The 20,690-nt window shown below is 33.8% G+C and overlaps 1 protein-coding gene across 3 annotated transcripts in view; it reads right to left on the reverse strand.

Annotated features, from left to right (window-relative positions):
- LOC143244496 (uncharacterized) overlaps positions 1 to 18,107 on the reverse strand; it is a 45,342-nt gene extending 27,235 nt beyond the window's left edge. The window contains exons 1-2 of one of the 3 annotated variants that reach the window (XM_076489284.1): positions 18,068 to 18,107; positions 2,960 to 3,157 (exon numbers count right to left, since the gene is read on the reverse strand). In XM_076489284.1, the coding sequence (XP_076345399.1) occupies positions 2,960 to 3,106 (147 nt within the window). In that variant the 5' untranslated portion in view covers positions 3,107 to 3,157; positions 18,068 to 18,107. Of the gene's footprint in view, positions 1 to 2,959; positions 3,158 to 13,655; positions 13,933 to 18,067 lie in introns of those variants that run through there. The other 2 variants (XM_076489283.1, XM_076489285.1) reach the window with 2 other exon arrangements.
- Positions 18,108 to 20,690: the final 2,583 nt, after the last annotated feature.

Below are 20,690 nucleotides of genomic sequence, written 5' to 3' on the forward strand. Positions count from 1 at the left end.
ATGAGAACTTAACAGATGGGCAACACTTATGGAAACAACATTCAGTTCATGCAGGGTATACTTTTCTATTGGACAGGTGTATGGAAAAAAAAAAAGTTACGTGTTGCTGTGATGAACAGAAAAGTGTGATGCATAACTGAGCATTTACACAACCCTTCAGCTGAACATGAGGTATATTGTAGCTATAGCAATGATAAGAGTGTATAGGTTAGTAACTTACAATACTGGAGTCAAATAATCCTTTCTTTCTTAGATAAAGAAGTAAAAGAAGGGATAACTAATCAAATATTATGAATAATTTGAAGTATGACAAAGAGAGGTGGGCAATATGTCAAGGGAGATAAAACAGCCAATTTGTGGAGATATGTGAAAAAGAAGATGTCAGGCATAGTACACTTTTCAGTATGAAGGACACTCTTGATGGCTTTCTTGTCCAAACAATGTAATACCAAGATCTCAAAACGCAACAAACATTGTTGATCGGGAAGATGAGGAAAATAAAAAAGGGGGAAGATAGAAGAAGTGAAGAGAAAGACTCTATGTAAGACACTGAATGACACACCATTTAACTGCAAATGTAATCCAGATATTTGTAAATAAAAACAGATGTGCTTTCACAGGGTCATTATCTAATATAAAACTATGGATGCAGACTCATAATACCAAATCCGTGTCTCTAGAGAATTTATTATCACAGTAACAGAGTGAGTGGATATTTAGAGTACAGAAATCCCAAGTAATATCTGATTCAGATAGTTAAGTGCAAGATATCAGAACACTGTTAAACTCAAGCTCTTAAATGATCAAATACAATATTGTGGAGTTGCTTGTCTAGAGGTGAGTAGAATATCCTAATGTCTTCCCAAATCTTGCACTACTTTTGAAATGTCATCTACTGTGACTCTATGCTTGCTTCTTATTGTTTGAATGCTCAATAATTTTCATTTCATTTAACTCTAAAATTTGCAATTTTAATTTTAGACACATCTGAATAAATTGGATACCTTGTTGAAATTGTTACCTAAAGGTACGTCTATCGGATAGCATCTTTTCTGGGAATCACATTCTTACTAATATTATTGTCTATATAAAATCATGTACAAAAAACAACTAAAATATGTACAATATCTTACTTTGTAAGACAGTAATGCGAACACCAGAAATGGTATGATTGACGAAATTGTAATCTTCTTTACTTAAACTTAGAAATTATTATAACCATTTAAAAAGCTTTAGGCTGTGAATATAATTTGTTATTTTGCTTTACATTTTATATCCACATACACTCCATTCTACTAACATTGTATACCTAACGAAACTTGGAAATGATAGTTTCCAAATGCAATCTTATGAGTGAGCATAAGATCTAGCCATCATGAAAGGTTCATGACCTCAGAATATAGTATTGTTTAGAATTCCTCTTATAAATATTGTTCTTTAACCATTAATGTCTAACAGAACACTCTTGCCTTAGTGAAGAGTCTAGGGCAAAATATTTCTGGGATGCTTAATGGGATTTTCTGCTAAACCTAAATGTACAAATAAGATGACATGTTGATGCCAAGCTTGGGTAGTCTATGCAAAGCACACAGATTGATGTGAATAAATAGGTGTGAAGGACATTATAGATTTCACCTATTAAAATTAAGAGAGTGGAGGTTTCCGTGGTGATTGATATCCATCTGCAATTAAAATTTTTGAATGTATAAACAATAATATAGAAGTTTCATTACAGCTTTTCAATGAGAGGTGATATATCAAATTCATAAGTGGTCACAAAATTTCTCCAAATCATTCAGAGCTGAGTAGCAAGTTGACAACACTGATACATCATTGTTTTGATTATGAAGACGGACCATGAGTCTCTGGACACAAACACCCATTCATAATAACAATATTGTTTTTGTCTTCAGTGTTTGATAGCTCAAGCACAACCAGCGATACATTGTTTCACCACCAACACGTCCTCGATAGCAAAATAAATCTGATAAATCACTAATAATTTAGAGTATTGCTAAGGTAAATCTGAAGTACTAATTGATAATCTGGCTGGAATTTGGAAAAATGTACTGCTATACTATTTGCTGACTTTAGATAGACCAACATCTCGATTAATAAATGAGCAGCACAATGGGGAATTACACACAACCATAACTGAGTTCTTACTTCATATATGCAATGGTAGAACAGATTACAATTGTATCTTATTAGCTAGAACCGAGCAATGTATATTCCTATTAGCTCAATTCCTGACTTATTAGAATTCACCAAACGTTTTCAATCCTTAATTTAGCTACAATACTCTAAATTTCTAGCTTTTGGGCTGTCTTAATGTATTTCTTTTTCATTATGTATTGTTGATTTGATGTGAGAGCATTTGTTTGATTACCTTGAGAGATGGAGGATTACATTGTTTTTAACTTTGGCAAGGAATACCACACTGTTTCAAGGATTCTGAGAGTGACCCTAAGCTTGAAACTGTGTCTAACAAAAAGGTAATGAAGAAGATTTCTGGCATGAAGAAACCTAAACTATGCAGGTTTTCTTCTCCAAGGTTTGTTTCTGGAGCACAGACAGTATAGATGGTTTCATCAAGTTTAACTTCTTCAGTCTGACCACTCTGTGTATCCCATTGAAAGATACTAAGAAACTCAAGTGTTGTAAAAATATAAAAACAGTTCCAATGGTGCTGTCTAATCCTAAAACCGAATTAAACATTGATAAGGCTGACACACTGTTCCAGACCATTGGAGAAGCCTTTAAATAACATGAACACTGTCTAGTCATTAAACACATAAATTATAGTTTTATTTTCTTTAATTCTTTACAGTTTGTTATTCACATTTACATTAATTTTGGTAAAATAGATTTTATTTAAAGCTTACAACTAATGCTGTCCGTCATAATGACAACAACATATTTATAAAATTAGCTTTAATCCTATAAGTCAAACACTCACCAAAAGCCGTTTGTCTCCATTTTTTTCTAAGTAATGATACATAAATTCTGGAAAAGTCATATCAGGTATCTTAATAGCAGAACGTGGAGAACGAAGAATTTTTTCACCTGATATGTCATATTTATTTTCTTTAACTCTGTGATCCATAGTGGTTCATGTATTCACTTAAGAACTTGTAATATACTGTACGCTGATCCTCTAAAAATTAAAGATATAGATATGTATCACGTAAATAATAAAATAAAACTTCAATTTATTACATAAATATTCAGTAAGAAGCTACTATTCACTTGAGTTTTGGAAAATGCAAGTGAAACTAATTAATTTTATGAGAAATATATCTATATTTTAATAACGAAACAACAAATAACCAAGGGTTATAAAACAAACACAGAGGGATAATCAATACTTGGATGCCTAGAAATTATGAGCTTCATAATGTATAGATTATCGCTGTGTGGCAGATATTTTTACCTTAAAGATGAAGATATTCAAAACTGTCATCACTCAGTTTTTAACTATGGATGATTTATTGCAAAATTAAACTAATTTTCAAGACAATGTTGATGTTTCTAATCTGGCACAGCATCGTCAGGTAGTTGGAGCGTTTGCCAATGGTCGTTGGTTCGAGTGTCGCCCCACCAAATATGCTCTCCGTTTTAGATATGTGGTTCAATCCCACTATTCGTTAGTGAAAGAGTAGCCCTCGTGTAGTTTTGCACGAAATTTTAAAAAAACAACAACACATTTGGTTATATTTAAAGAATGGTGAATAAATATAATAGTGTTATCTCGTTGTATTTTATTGGTATCTGTTACAGAATTGCATAATTAAGTGCAATTACAAAATACAAGCTAATTTTAACTTGTTTATTTCTAAATAATAAAGAAAAAGATTTAACAATTAAAATGTAATATAAATACCACTAAAACTAGTTATCTGCCCTCATTTGTCTTATGCTTCGACGTAATGTGTGTTTTTACTTTACCAACCATGAGTATCGACATCTGGTTTCAATCATTGTAAACCTACGGACAAACCGCTGTACCAGTGAGAGGCTGCTATAAAGGTCAATAAGTACCGTTTATTTAATATCTAAATCTTAGTATCTATATTAAAAATTTTACTTGTTTTGAGAACACATTTGATTTACCAAGACAGAGTAGCGAATCGTGCGGCGAAAACAGTATACTGTAGAACATTAAGTGATAACTTATTGATATTTCACTTTCTGGATCTCAGACTGTAGTATAATACACACTATTACATATTTTCATTAGATGTGCGTTACTAAGGTCTTAGTTCACAAATCAAATTTTGAGGCAACCCATTAAGAACTACTATACTTGAGATATAACACCAACGTTTTTACTTCATTACGTTGATCGATTTTTGAAAAGTATAGTTATCACTCTCATTTTGTGTAAATATATGCTACATGTCCAAGGTTATTCAACAAAAGAGGCTCAAGTTTGACAAATTTTTGCGTATGCTTATGCAAAACGTCACATGAGCTATCGGTTTAAATTAATATCACAGCGTCATATAGATGTGAAAGTGTACTGTTTTAATGTTTTGTCATTCAGTTTAAACAGGACTTTTTAGACCAACAAAACTACGAGTCAAGCAAACTGAATCAGCAGTTTCTAGATCAAGTTTTCAAAAAAGTCATACAGTTGGATGGTTATTATTCATTTCTCATTATCAACTTTTCAACACAAATTTACTAAATTTCATAAAACTATCTTAATTAAAGAGAGTTTAGTGCCACGTAATATTAGCTTAAGCATATAGCCTAAATAATAATGCTTGATACGGTTGCACCGATTGCATGCAGGTGAAGTAAAAAACTTTTAATCTCACTTCCATGGTATTGGTATAAAGGTAACTATTAACACTATCTGAGAGAGGAAAACGTACCACCATATATTTTTAAAAAATCTGGTTGGTTTTGTAAAGTAAAGATCTGTTCCGAATAATAAGGTTGAATCTTGAAGTCAATGTTGGTTACTATCGAGTGTCATTTCCTTTCTTTCTGTGATTCTTTGGTGCATATTGAAAATATTCTTGATATCTAATCAAGAACATCTTAGGAGTGAAAAAAAGTGTGATCAAAAAGTACTGATGAAGATTAAAATGAAGAAACCAAAATTGGCGGCCAAACTGGAAGTTACACTTATAGCAACTTGGAACAGGATAGTAGAAAGAACAAAATACACGACCTGCTTAATTAACAAATAAATAAATATGTGTTGTAAAATTGCTTGAAGCTGCACACTTACGTTTTTAGAACGCACTTTTTTCACCCTAAGATGTTTTATTAAAATTGTTTATACAATACTAAAAATAAGATAATGTGGCATCCTGATATATGCAACAGTACAAACATACTTATTTGTACATACATATTGAAATGTATGACACATCATCACAGATGCTAGTAAATTCAAACAGATTGCCATTGGTTAGCTATTAACATATTAATCAATATGGTCCTCATCCACTACCTATGTTTCTATAGCTGTGGGTCTGTAACATGGTGCCACTGATAAGCTGCTAAACTCCATACAATTTGTCTGCATCAAAGAACGAATAATTAAATAATCTCAGACAAAATGCTGTTGAACTTAGTCTTTTTTGTTAATGTGATTTCAGTCTGGTGTATTCATCCTGTCACACTCAATTCAACTTAGGTTCTAGCTGAACACCATATTCTGTAATAAAATGCTATTCTATGTCGCCAAAGATACCAGTAAATGAACAGTCAAGGTATTATATTAAGTTATATATGTCAATCCATTGCTTTATTTGTCATCATGAAGAATAGATGTCGAACTATCCAGTCCATAACAATTTAAATTACTCTCTGTGTTAAGAAAGAATACAAGTCTTTAAGTGCACATGATAGACTCATACACACACATATAATATACTGAGTATTGTATAGCTAATGTTGTTGAGGAAACACGTAGGTTCAATAGTGACAGAGATTAAATAAGAGCCCTATAACCCGAACGCTTTCTTAGTTGGTGTGGTTTGTTGGTATCTATTAACAAAATGTCATGATATCTAATCCAAGACACATTAGGGGTGAAAAACGTGTGACCAAAAGTATTGAGTGTGTAAATTAAAGGAACAAAACCAAAATTAGTGGCCAAACTGGTTTCTACACTTATGGGAAATTGTGGCTTGACAGTGGGGAGAACAAAATACGCTGTGGGTGGTGATAACTATCTGTCTTCGCTCTAGTATTACACTGCTACATTAGAAACAGATAGCGCAAATACCCCTCACGTAAAGTTACTGGAAATTAAAAATAAACAAAAATCTGCTCTCCAGCCAATTTTTTATTCAGTTTAACAACACCCCCCACATCCATAAATTTAATTTTTGTAATGCACCTTCTCAAATGCTTTCTGAAAATCAAGATAAACCAAATCCACAGTAATTTCTTCATTAACTATTGCACCAAGATTCTCAAAGAAGATCAAAATAATTGTTAAATAATACTTTACACTATTGAAATCATGCTATCATCATCACAGGATCTTCAGACCTTGACCACTACACTAAGAAAAATTTACTCAAAGCTAAAGATCAACTTACCCTTAATGCTTCACAAAGCTCCTTAGATGCAAAATTATTCTAAATTTTCACATTTAACTTAGTTGTTGTGTAATGTAAACATTTATTTAAACATTGTTTTGTCCACCTATTTACAGTTTTTCCCAGCAACTAAGTAAAGTAATGATTATGTTATTATGTTATAATCTTAGTAATAATCATCTTTCTAATACGATTTTCAGAATTCGCTGAAGATAGAATAAGTTATTCCGAAAGTTTTGAAACTTCTAAATAAAGTGTTTTATGTTTTATCAACTATCTTCATCTTCATTATGAACATGACTGGTTTTTAAAAGAAGATTGTTATCACTTCAAAGCCCCTCGCTAGTACAGCGGTTTGTCTACGGATTTACAACGCAAAAATCAGGGGTTCGTTTCCCCTCGGTGGGCTCAGCAGATAGACCGATGTGGCTGTACTATAAGAAATCACAAACACACAGTTATCAATTCATCCATCTAAAAATGAACACACCTCTTTTTGAAAACTAGAATAGTAAGTAATTCACGTTGTTAATGTTAGATATACATGGCAGTTTTCTGTAATTTAACAAGAGAGTTATAATGAATGAGTGTTAAACTTGGTATTTTTGAGGCGTTACTTATGGCAAGGGCCCGTCATCGCCAATTGTGTTAAGGCGTTCGACTCGTAATCCAAGTGTCGTACCAAACATGCTCGCCCTCCCAGCCGTGGGAGCGTTATAATGTAACGGTCAATCCCACTATTCGTTGGTAAAGGAGTAGCCCAACAGTTGGCGGTGGGTGATGATGACTAGCTGCCTTCCTTCTAGTCTTACACTGCTAAATTAGGAACGGCTAGCACAGATAGCCCTCGAGTAGCTTTGTGCAAAATTCCAAACAAACAATTTATGGCAAGTTTGCTTACATAACTGTTTGTGACTCTTATTTTTGTAGTTCAGTTTCTGTGAATTAAAATCATGTTATTCGAGCCTTCTTAATATTTCTCATTACTTTAAGTGAGTATTGTTACATTATAGCATTTCATACTTTGTAAAAAATTCTAGGACTCAGTCGGGCAGTGTATACATATATAAATAGACGACCAAGTTAGTGCAAGGAGTAAATAAATGTATGAACGTGAAACTGAAAAAAGTGAAGTTAGTTGTGTGTTTGTGAGATTAGCTTCAAAGTATGTATTATGTCGACTTTTAAACTGCAATAATCGCAGAATACATTGCTACAAAAAAGAGAGAAGAAGATTTCGTCTTGAGTTCTACATTAACTGAATTATATTGTGTGGATTTTTCATAAAAAAGAATTATTTAAAATGTTGGTATTAGCTGTAGTGTTTAACTGCGTAACGAAGATATGTATATGCTTTTCACTTCTTTTAATATATAATTTTAAAGCAAATGGATTGTGTGCTGTTTGTTTATTACTGAATTTTATTGCCGAAAAGGTACTGTAAAGAATTCTCACCCACACACATAAGTAAAAACCTAACAGTTAATAATGAGCATATCTGCTTTTGTAAACCACAAATTTACTTTTATATGTTAGAGTAGTTAATAATGAATGTAACACGTTTTTTATAACCAAAAGTGATTAATAATTAACTTTACTAACAATGGATGTACTTGCATCTTGCAAGTCACAGTAATTAATAACGAATGTATTATTTTTTTGATAAGCCATAGTATTTCACAATTTGCTGAAAATATCGAATATGTCTGTTTTTTTATAAGTCACCGTACATTACAGTACATTTTATTAATAATGAAAATACACGTTTTTGATGATAATGAATATACTTTGTTTTTGTAATCCAAAGCATTTAATCATGAATGTAGCTGATTTTTATAAGCCATAGTTGTTAAATCTCCACTTTGATAATAATGAATGTATCTGAATTTTGTAATCCATAGCAGTTAATAACTTTGTTAATATCGAACGTACTTATTTTCTTAAGGATTCAGCGTAGTGCACAATTCACATTGAAAATAATAAATATGCCTAGTTTCTCTAAAGCCAAGTATTGTATAGTTTGATTTGTTTATAACTAAAATACACTTTGCTCTTAACAGTTAAAGTACCAACTTTTTTACCAGCCAGAGCAGAAAGTAATAAACTTTGATCATAATGAATCTACTTGATTTTATTAAATCTGAGTATTAAATCATGAATTTATCTGATGTTAATAAACTAGAAAAATTAATAATGAAAGTATCTTGTTTTTGTAAGCTGCAGTAAATAATAGTGAATATAACTGTTTTGGAAAGACATAATATTTAATAACACACTTTGTCAACGACTAATGTACCACTTTTTAGACACAGTAGTTAACAATTCAACTTAATAATAATGCAAAATCTGTTTTTAAGAGTCAAAATAGTTAATAGTGACGGCCCGGCATGGCCAGGTAGGTTAAGGCGTTCGACTCGTAATCTGAGGGTCGCGGGTTCGAATTCACGTCGCACCAAACATGCTTGTCCTTTCAGCCATGAGAGTGTTATAATGTACAATCATCCCACTATTTGTTAGTAAAAGAGTAGCCCAAGAGTTGGTGGTGGGTGGTGATAACTAGCTGCCTTCTCTCTAGTCTTACACTTCTAAATCAGTGACAGCTAGCGCAGATAGCCCTTGAGTAGCTTTGCGCGAAATTCAAAAACAAACAAGCAATTAATAATGAAAGCAACTATTTTTAGATAAGCAACTGTAATAAATAATTACTATAGATAAACACGTTTATTGTCAGCCAAAGTAGTTAATAGCTAACTTTAATAGTTATCAATATATATATATATTTTTTTTGTTTCGTAACACAAAGTAGTTAGAATTTATTTTAATCCCATAGCTGTTGGTTTTTTAATATAAGGTAAAACGAATGTACTCATTTTCGTAAAATAAAACGGCTACTAATTCAATTTGCTAATAAAAAATGTGAACCAGAGAATTTAGTACTTCCTTTGTTTATATCTACCTGTTACTTGTAACCTAGATTATTTTTAATTCATTTTGCTCTCGCTCTCTCTCTTTCATAGTTTTTTGGGTATTAGTGTTTATATACCGAGAAGTTTCGTCGACCTCTTCCTCCAATTCATTTCGTTAATAAAGAACATGTCTCTTTTGAATTTTGCGCAAAGACACACGAAGGCTATCTCCGCTAGTATCACTAACTTCGATTGGTAGGTTAACGTTTATTGGAGCAAAGCAATTATACTCTGTGCTAAACAACCGGTTAAATATTAAAAATAAAAGTAAAATTATTAAAATTTTGAAAAAGGAATCATGTTAAAACAAAACAAAACCAATTTTCGAACTAAAACCTTAAATAGAATTAACTAGGCCAATGACCTTTAAAAATTTAAAAACACAACTCAGATGGACAGTGTCACCACTGCCAATTACACAGTCCAATGTCAGGGGTGAACCCATGGTTAAAGTAAGTTTAACATGGTGCCATTGCTCACGGTCGTAACAACGACACGACACTAAAATAAGGGCTATTGTGACTTGATCGTCACACAGACATAGGTTGGGGTGTCAGTCCCAGATAAAAGAAAATGATGTATTAAAAGCTGTGATCAGTACGTAGCCAAACCAGGACAACTTCCTCCTTTCCATCTTCATAGAAGCAACATGGCAAAAGAGTAGCAGAAGGTTTGATCTGGAAAAGCTTGTTATCACACTGCTCACTCCAAGTCGACTGCCAACTGGTACGGAGCTGTGCCTTGAATAAATTATGGAACACTCACGACAATGACAGTACTAGAGCAGACGGACTTAGCTGCGGTGTCAGCGAGCTCGTACCCATGAGTACCGATGAGACCAAGTATCCAGAAAAACTGGACAGAAATAGATGATAAAGAGAAATAAGTGAGTCGATTTTGAATATCGACGAGAACAGGGCGAGAACTATTGTGAAGCGATTCTAGGGCTAGTGGAGAACTAAATGAACTGCATATCTTCTACGTGATACAGGGCAAAATAAATGGCGTACACTTCGGCAGTGGGCAGAGAAACTTTATGCAACCACCAAATCACAACAAACCATGACAGAGGCTACAGAGTCACCTGATTTCAAACCATCTGTATAAATGGGAATGGAAGTATGGTTCAAACTATGTTTGGCAAATAAAAGACGGTACTTTTAATAGGGAGTATCCACCTTCTTAAGATAACTCAAATAAATGTCACATTTGGGGATGGTAATAAGCTGTGGTTGAATGGGCTGACCAGTGATGACAATAAGGTAATCCAAAAACAGACCCAACTTGGCCAATTGTTCCTAGATACAAAGGCCAAAAGAAACAATGGCAGACGTTGTATCCCGAAAAAAACATTGCCCACTGAGGAAGAAAAATACAACCGAAGGCGGGATGCTATGATAAGGATCGAGGTTTTGAAGTGTCCAGTAAAGACATTTGCAAACAGTGAAGGTGTAGAGAAGGTTCATGAGACTGTATTCACACTCAGGACCGGAGAAATACGGAAAGCCCCCATGGAGAACCGAAGCCCCAGATAGTGAATGGGATCCAACATCTTCAAGGCCAAGAACCTGGCAAAGCCATAGACCATAGATTCATAGTTTAGTTTCGATCTAATGGGGGCACGGTAGATCTTTAGCATATAATATCAATCTGCTTCCCAAGAAATGGAAGACAGAACACAGAGAATATTCAGTGCTCTTGTACACATGACGCGTAGCTGCTTGATGTGTGGAATTAAAGTCAGCTTACAGTCAAATATAAGACCCAAGAACTTTGCCTCAGGAACCACAAGAAGCACAACTTTTCTGAGATGGCGCTTGGGATCGAAATGAATACCCTGTTGGAGGCAGAAGTACATGGAAACGATTTCAGAGAGAGACAATGTAAAACCATTTGCTGTGGGCCACTTCAGCAAACAATTTAGGACAGCTTCTGCTCAATAAACCTCATGCTCAACGACTGACACGAAATAGAGACAGTTTGCAATTGTAAGGGGAGTTTTCCACTGATGGCATTAATCTTTATAATGAAAAATGTGACACTCAAGAGACAGCCCTGAGGGACTCCAAATTCCTGTGGCAAGAAGGGAAAGTGTTGAACTCACATGGACTTGGAATCGCTAATCCATTAAAAATGGGCAAATGGCCACGAAACTCATATGAATGGAGGTCTCGCAATATATCATACCTCTATGTATATGAGCCTTCTCAAGGTAAAGAAATACAAAACAAGATGTTGTCGCTTGAGAAAGCCTTCCCTGATTAACGTTTCAAGTCGAATCAGGTAGTCCATGGTGGAATGCTGTCGTCAGAACATACACTGAGTAGGCAAAATTAGTTTCTTTTATTTGAAGTACGAAACAAGACAAGGATTAACCATCCTTTCTTAAAGATCTTACAAAGAGAACTCGTTAAAGCAAGTGGATGGTAGTTTGAAGAAATCTTGGGATCCTTCCAAAACTTACAAGAAGGGAGGGCAATAGCACAGCATCAAGCATCAGGAAAAATATTCTCCTTCCAGATCCAGTCAAAAACAACTAAAAGAATACCAAGAGTGGCAGAATAAAGATGGCGCAGCATCTCGTAGTGAATATCATTAGGTTCAATAAATGTAACTTATTGAACAATACAGTTAGTTACTGTTGCTACACAATCGTCTATCGATGTCCTATAAACAACAGCAGAACCACATTTTGAGAGAGCAGTAAAATAGGACCAGCTGGCCTGGTCCAACTTCTACTGAGGTACATGGATAGGGTAGCATCGACCACGGCCAGCTTTCTCAAAATGATAGGAAAATAATCGCTGCCCCATGGGTCACTGTCGACTCCCCAGGAGAAATGAGAGAAAAGTGAAAGGGAGCAGATAGATAAATCAATAGCAGTAAAAGATTGTCTAGGTGCATCAAAATAAATATAAAAGCCAGTACGTAAGAGAGAAAAGTTGTGATCTGAGAGCATATGGTCTATGGAACGACCCCTCCCATCAATATCAGTACCTTCCCAGAGGTGATTATGTCCGTCAAGGTCCCCCAGGATTGAAATGAGAGACAGGAAATCAATGAGAGCATCAAGATTTGATTGATCATAAGTCTCTTCAGGAGACAGGTAGAGAGAACAAATAGTGATGGTGCGACCCAGTGAAACAGTGATGGCTACGTCTTCCACGGGTGTGTTGAGTGGCAAAGACAGAGTGGGCACATGCTGATCGACCAGCAGTGGTACCCCTCCATGCACTCGTTCATCACGGGTATCGAAACCATGTTGCTAGTAGTCTGAGTCCGCTGAAATAGAGCTCTGCCAGGGGGTGGCGTTATTGATGGTAACTATTTGTTTTCTAAACCACATTGGTTAATAATGGAAATACTCGTGTTTTTATAAGCAGGTGAATTAACTAGTTAATGCACCTATTTTTCTGACATATCATTGTTAATAATGAATGTACCGACATACTAAAGCTAGATACTTACTAATTCACTTTACTGTTAATGAATTGCCTGGTTTTTGTAAACTCGAGTTGTAAATAACGAGACTTACTGCTTTTTAACATGTTTTAGGCTCAATTATTTTCCTATAGAATTAACTCCCAACACAATTTATTTTCTATCGTTTATTGTGGCTTAAGATGTCAAATTTTAAAAATACTCAGAACAATCTTTAACTGACTCCGTATCGAGATATCTAGACTTCAGTCTTCTGCGAAAACTCAAAGTGTATGAATTTCGTCTTATATGTTAAAAGTTATTATGTTGTTTGACTAAATTCTAAATTTTCGACCGAAAATACTATATCTAGTTTATCAATTTATTTGTTATTGTTGCAAACAAGGTTATATAGAATTCATCTAGAACTGAAGAAGTGTGAAAGAACGTGTAAATTAGAAGACGCAGAAATATTTTGGACCACGCCTTAGGTGAATGTGACGTGGCCGTACATTCAGATTATTTGAAAATATTAACTAAAGCTGATAATTAACATAGCTTCTTTATGTAAAAGAGATTGTTCGCTCATAAACAAAGGCGACAATTCAGTCAACTCGGTGCAACATATAAATTACTTCTTATACTATGGACACATTCAATATCAGGTATAGCGAATACATCGCGTTTAACAATTACTTCTTACCTTAATATATCGCGTCTTCTCTCTTCCGTGATTGGTATTCGAAATGCTCCCTTCAAATTGAAACCGTAGATTAGTAACACCGTTGATAAACAACCTATCTAGATTAATCAGTTGGAGAAATCATATGACAGCACTGCGTTAAATTTAAATATTTGTATATATATGTGTGTGTGTGTGTGTGTGTGTGTATGTAATGAAAAAAAATTAATCTTACTGAGTACATGCGTATCACGAAATTCCCACTATAACAGGGATAGGCAACTTATTTTTCATATTGACCACAACTGTGGCTAATGAAAACAATGTTGTCCACACTATTAAAAAAACTGAGAGATATTAGTTTAATCAAAATAACTGCATATCAACTAACCTTCAATGCGAAAACTGATAGGGGATTTTCATCAACAAGTTTCGTGAAATTTGGCTTAATATTTATGCTCAATGAACATCTTAGCTCTGCCTCTAAATTTATGTCAGTAAGGCGAGATCTTTATCTAGACTTGAGAAAATCTAGCGTAACAAATGTTGACTTATACACCCATGTGGATCCAAACATGGAAAATAATTTTGGAATTGCTATCTTTAAATTTGGAAGACTCTCATTTATCAGAATAGTGATACTCATCTCTCTGATAAAACATTTTTATTTACCTTTTATTTGTTCTACACTTTGCAGGGTAAGCATCTCGTCTTCAAATCCATACTTATCCAAATATAAGAGATGTGATTTCCTTACTGAAAGTTTCTGAGTCAAACTTAAATGAATCATGCAAAAATTCAAATATCAATTTTCATTTTTTTAATTCGGAGAACCGTGATTCAAATTTTTGGGATAGATTTTTGATCTAGTTTACCTAGAGATCATCTTTAGCATCAGAGAAATCACAGTCTTTATTATTTTCTAGAAAACTATTCAACTTTGCGAAATGTGTCAAATCATTCTTTTGTAATTATTCTACAAGAAGGTTCAGCTTTAATTGATATTCATGAATAGACTGTAATTATTCGCTTATTATTTTACCTCTTCCCTGAAGCTTCGTATTCAAATTATCAAGTGATCCATCATGTCGCACAGAAAGTGCAAATCACACTGCCACGACAAAGTTTCAATTTCAGGGAAATTTTCAATCTTACCTTTTTCAACAAGATACTCTTTTATTTGAGGAAATAAGGAAGTAAATCGTTCCAAGACTTTTCCTCTACATAACCATCTTACATTTGCAAAATCAGTAAGATCATCTAAAAGTACAGTCACTGCTTTTCATCAATGACTCAACAAACTGTCGATGAATGAGAGAGCTTTCACTTCTAAGATAATTCACAATTTTTACAACAATGTTCATCAAATGTTTCAATTCATCACTTTTAGATACCTGAGCACATAAAGTTTCCTAATGCAAAATGCAATGGAAAGATGACAGCGTGGACTTCACATTACTTTGAATTAAATGCTTCTTCAAAAAAGAAACAAATCCTAATTTCGCCCCCGCCCCCGAAATTTTCAAAGATGTTTTTTTTTCCACATGTTCGATCTCGTAAGCCATAAAGGCGAAGCATTTCTTACCTCACTTGAAGATCTGAAATAACATATCGTACGCAAAATATCAGCTGCGCAGTGTCACTAACATCTGTTGACTCATCTAGTGCTAAAGAAAAATACAAAGTCTTTTAGTTGTTCAAGCAACTGATTTTCTATGTCTTTCGCTAACTCTAGCATTCGGCGGACAATTGCATATTATTTACCTTTTGAATAATATCATGTTTTATTTTTGAATCATAATTCTCCAACAGTCTTTCAATGACCACAATTAATATTTCTTTGACTAGTTCGGCATCAAAACATTTTAGAATCTAAGCTACTTTATAGCTAGGCAACGTAACAATTTCTATCAATGATAAAATAGGTTTTAAGCCTCCCTTTCATTAATGAAGTGCTTTCAGGCGACTAATTTCATTCATACGATTTTTGCTGTCAACTGGAAATTTTACATCAAATTCGTTGTAAAAATTGTTAGAGTGTTACTTAAGGTTGTATACTTTATTATTCTGAAAAACGTTGTTACATAAAATTTGTTTCTGTTTTGAATTTCGCACAAAGCTATCCGAGAGCTATCTGTGCTAGCCGTCCCTAATTTAGCAGTCTAAGACTAGAGGAAAGGCAGCTAGTCATCACCACCCTCCGCCAACTCTTGGGCTACTCTTTTACCAACGAATAGTGGGGTTGGCCGTCACATTATAACGCCCTCACGGCTGAAATGTCAAGCATGTTTGGTGCGACCTGGATTCGAACCCGCGACCCTCGGATTACGAGTCGAACGCCTTAACACACTTGGCCATGTAGGGCCAGTATTAGGTTCTAATACAGAAATACTGGTATTGATGTAGCGGCATGTGTTGTACCAGATGTACCAACCTGAGATGGGTGATTTCTTCTGGTGGCTTCAACCATGCACTAAATAATAAACCTTTTACTTTTTTTCTGTGTCGGTGTAAAATGATAGGTTAAATGTTTCCTTAAATGTTTCTCCCAAAGTTTTGTCGTTTTGAAGTATCTCAAAATTGTTTGGAATTATCTTAGAAGCCTGTATGTTGAAGGAGTGATATGCCAATATCAAAAAACTGAATTTTTACGATTATTCTTTTTTATCTTCATTTGTAGCGTATTTTTGTGACTGATATTTGTACTGATTTTGTGAGCTGAGTTGAGTATGACTGTATAATAATTATTAATTATAAAATATCTGACATTTCCTAATCTTCCTGGTGAAAATTAGAGTTGAAATTGCATAAACAATATTGGTGATGAAACTACAATTTTGGAATGGAATTTTCAGTAGATATGAGATACTAGTAGGTATAATGAATGAAAGAGTGACAAACGGTGGGTTTAAAATATATGAACAATATATATTTTGTACTTAGAGTTATGTCGTGGAAGCTACTTAATAGTTTGAAACGTTGCTTGTGTACTGAAGAACTAGATGATAGTTCTGAACGAAACTGATAAAATTAGTTAGTTCATCCATGCTGTAATTGAGATTCTAGTGATGTCATCAATGTTGCGTTGATGAGGATCTTGAATATTTGAGGTTCTTCCTAAACCAACAAAATGTGTTAGAACCATCAACTAGTACTCTTGTAAGACTACTAGAACTAGCTTTGACATCGAACGCCTATTCGTTCAACGATTCATATTACAAACAAAAAAGGGAGTAGCGATGTAGACCAAGATAAGATCATCATTCGCCAACCTGTTTGTAGGCTACACAGAGTACAGTATATTTTATACTTAAGATGGACCCATGCCTAATTTTACCGACTAATGTTTTAGAAAGTCAAAAACCTAACAAAATAAATTCTATACATGTGAAACATTTTATCATTATAGTTACTGTTTTAAGGCTATCCATGCCAGGCGGCCAGAAATGATCAGCTGGTTATGACACTTGATTTGCAATCTAAGGGTTGCGGGTTCGAATCAGTCTCATACCAAACGTGCCCTCTCAACCCTGAGAGGATCATTACGTTACGATTAGTCCCACGCTTCGTTGGTAAAAAGAATATCCCAAGCGTTGGCGGTGGGTGGTACTTACTAGATGCAAAATTGGGGACGGCTAGTGCGTGAAAATTAATAATCAAACTGAAAGACATTACAATTGTTTTAGAATATTTTTAGTTTAATTGTTTCCTACTGGGATGAGCCCTCGTACTTAGAATGTTATAACCAGGAGTTGGATTCCTCATATGGTTTTGCTATAATAAAACACACACACATATTTTAGTTAAGACTTCAACTACATATATATTTCTCGGAAATTTAAAACAAGTGAACAGTCACGGGCATTCATCGTTATTTCGGTTACTGTTATCGAGCAGACGATTGACTGTTAGTCTTAAACTGCTGAGTACGCAGAATATTGCGTCTCAGATGTTTGACCTTTTAACTCTACGTTCTTGAATGCTAACCAGTAAACCGTGTTTAGTTCTCTGCTTATAACAGTAACTGAAATGTCAACATTTATTTTTATTGTAAACCTACTTTTACGTAAGCAGATACGTTTTCTTTCGTACCAGTTGTTTTTCATTTGAAATTAATCAAAATTTTACTAACAGGAAACAAATTTAGTAGCAGTTCTGGATAGTTTGGTAAACAGGCATGAAACATGAAATGATTTTTACAAACAAAATAAAGTTTCTGTAGTTAATATCTATAAATATATATAAAATGAACTCAAAATACATCGTATTCCACAAATTAATACTAAAAACATTATTACACTGTTGTTACTTATACTATATACTGTGTGATTAAATTTAAAATAAATGAATAAAACTAATGAAATTAATTGTTTTAATATGTATATTTAAAACTACGTCCAAAAATTAAACAATTATTTTATAAAAACATTTACCGAAAACTTCAAATCATGGAGAAACATTTCACTGACCACTTTTTCATTAATATCAATTCAATCCATGGCTGAGTGTATGGCATTTCAGAAACTATACCATCAAGGTTAGTTTACCAATATCCTCTCTGGTGACAGATATAGAGGTCACAGTGATGATATGTCCAATAGACACAAACATGGCACACCATTAAATGGTATTTATAATGTGGCCACAGAAATGGTGAGGTGATGACTTACAAGAAAAGCTAATTCAGCAAAATTCTATAAACAATTCTTCTTTCCTCACCGTGAATTTTCAAAAATGTTTCCTGAAGTAATATACAATTACGAACATTTAAAATCACTAAAATTTAATTTAATATTTAAAAAAAGAAATAAAGCTACAGTTACAGTTAAAATAGTGGATCTATATTGGTGGATATTTAGTTTGCTAATTTTGTGCTCAACATTTCGGTATACATTTTCTTTTTTTCACTCATATTAACTGAAAAAACATCATATGAGAAATTCTGAACATTGGCAACCATTAATTCCATGGTGCAAATTTAAAAATTATTGTTGATAGTTCAATAATTTGTTTGTTTGTTTCTGAATTTCGCGCAAAGCTACTCGAGGGCTATCTGCTCTAGCCGCTTCTAAATTAGCACTGTAAGATTAGAGAGAAGTCAGTTAATTATCACTACCCACCGCCAACTCTTGAGGTACTCTTTTACCAACGAATAGTGAAATTTACCGTCTCTTTATAATATGCCCACGGCTGAAAGGGCGAGCATGTTTGATGCGAAGGGGATTCGAGCTTGCGACCCTCAGATTACGAGTCGAGCGCCTCAACCACCTGTTCATGCCGGACCTTGTTCAATAGACAAAGATAAATTAGCCAAGTTTAGAAAGCCCAGAGGTACCTCTCAAGGGTGGGAAAACAGGATCATATTTTGCCTTGTTACCAAGATAATCCTATATAATAGGTTTTATTTCACATTTCTAAGATATCAGTATTTGTATAGAACCAATTTAAAACTGATAACAAAGTAATAAAGCTTAGAAAATTTATATTGTTTGTATTTAATACATGCATGGTATTCATTTATAAATAAGAGAAGACCTTTTTCGCAGTTTACATTCTGTAGTACCTCTGATGATTTATATCTCTCCAAACATGATCATGGTTGGCAAATTTAATAAAGGAAGATAATATAAATCGATGGAGAAAACACACACTCTTATTCACATTCTCTTATTGATGCTTCTAATCTCACTTTCTCTAATTATTTCTGTACCTACACTACTGTATGAAAGAGTTAAAACAAGAGAATATTTTATAATTATATTCATTTAATGGGGATAATTCTTCCATACCATTACAGAATGAAATATTCAACACTATTGTAATGCTTCACTGATCCCTATAGACAACTGAATGAGCCAGTATAAGAATACTTATCATGTTTTCATATACTTGTAATAATGGTTCTGCTTGAGTGACCATACTGATCAAATTTATGGTATAAAATAATTGTCATCGTACCCCATGCCGCGTCTTAATTATACAGAAACAAAGCTAGCAAGAAGCTAACATGTTGTACCAGTATGCTAGAATAAATCAATTTCATAACATATAAAACTTGATAAAAACAGGGTTTAACAACATATATTGAGTGTAGTTGGCATGTCACGTCCCAAAAAGTGAAGAAAATTGTCAGTATAGCAGAGAGTTTGCATAAAATATTTAAGTAATATTGCTTGAACGGAAACTTTATTTCATACAAAAATATCCAAAAATTTATGGATTTGTTTGTTGTTTTTCAATTTTTTACACTGACATATCTTTTAGACCTGCAATTAGGAATCGCAAATTTGAAGAAAGTTTTTTTCACACGCTTACACAAAAAGTCACGCGAGTTATCAGTCTAATATTTTTATTACAGTTTCATCACAGAGTCAAAGTGGACCGTTTTTAGATTTTTGATTAGAACGACTGATTTAAAGCAGCAAAAGTGTAGGTTAAAGGGCATGCAGGTAAATAAGTATTGTCAAACTAGATTAGCAGTTTCTAACTCAAGTTTTTAAAAAAATCATATGAGTGGTCGGTTATTATTGTTATTCATTGCCAATTATTCAACACAGATTTACTAATTTTTATGAAATTATCCTAATTAAACAGATTTAACTCATGTGCTAAAAACTTATCATAAATAATAATGCTCAATACACCTGTACTGATTACATTTGGGTATTGACAAGAAACTGTTAGTCTAAGTTCCCTGGCGTCATTGTAAAGAAAGCTGTTTAAGAGATGAATACAATCATCATGTATATATTTTAAATGTGAGTGGTTTGGTGAAGTAAAGGTCCGTTCCAAGTAATAGGATTGCGATTCTAAAACTAAGATCGGTTACTATCGAGCATCACTTTCTTACTTTTTGTATTTTATTGGTGTGTATTGACATAAAAGTCATGATGTCTAACTAAAAACATATTAGGTATGGAAAAGTACGTTACAAAAAGAGGATTGAGTGTGTGATTTAAACTCAAGATGTGCCTTACCTATTATAGTCAACTATATTTGGCTTCGCCCGTGAAAAAGGATATTTGGGGAGACATCACTCAATTCTTGCCAACCCTC

The sequence above is a fragment of the Tachypleus tridentatus genome, chromosome 2, assembly GCF_004210375.1.
Source record: "Tachypleus tridentatus isolate NWPU-2018 chromosome 2, ASM421037v1, whole genome shotgun sequence".
Lineage (NCBI taxonomy): Eukaryota > Metazoa > Arthropoda > Merostomata > Xiphosura > Limulidae > Tachypleus > Tachypleus tridentatus.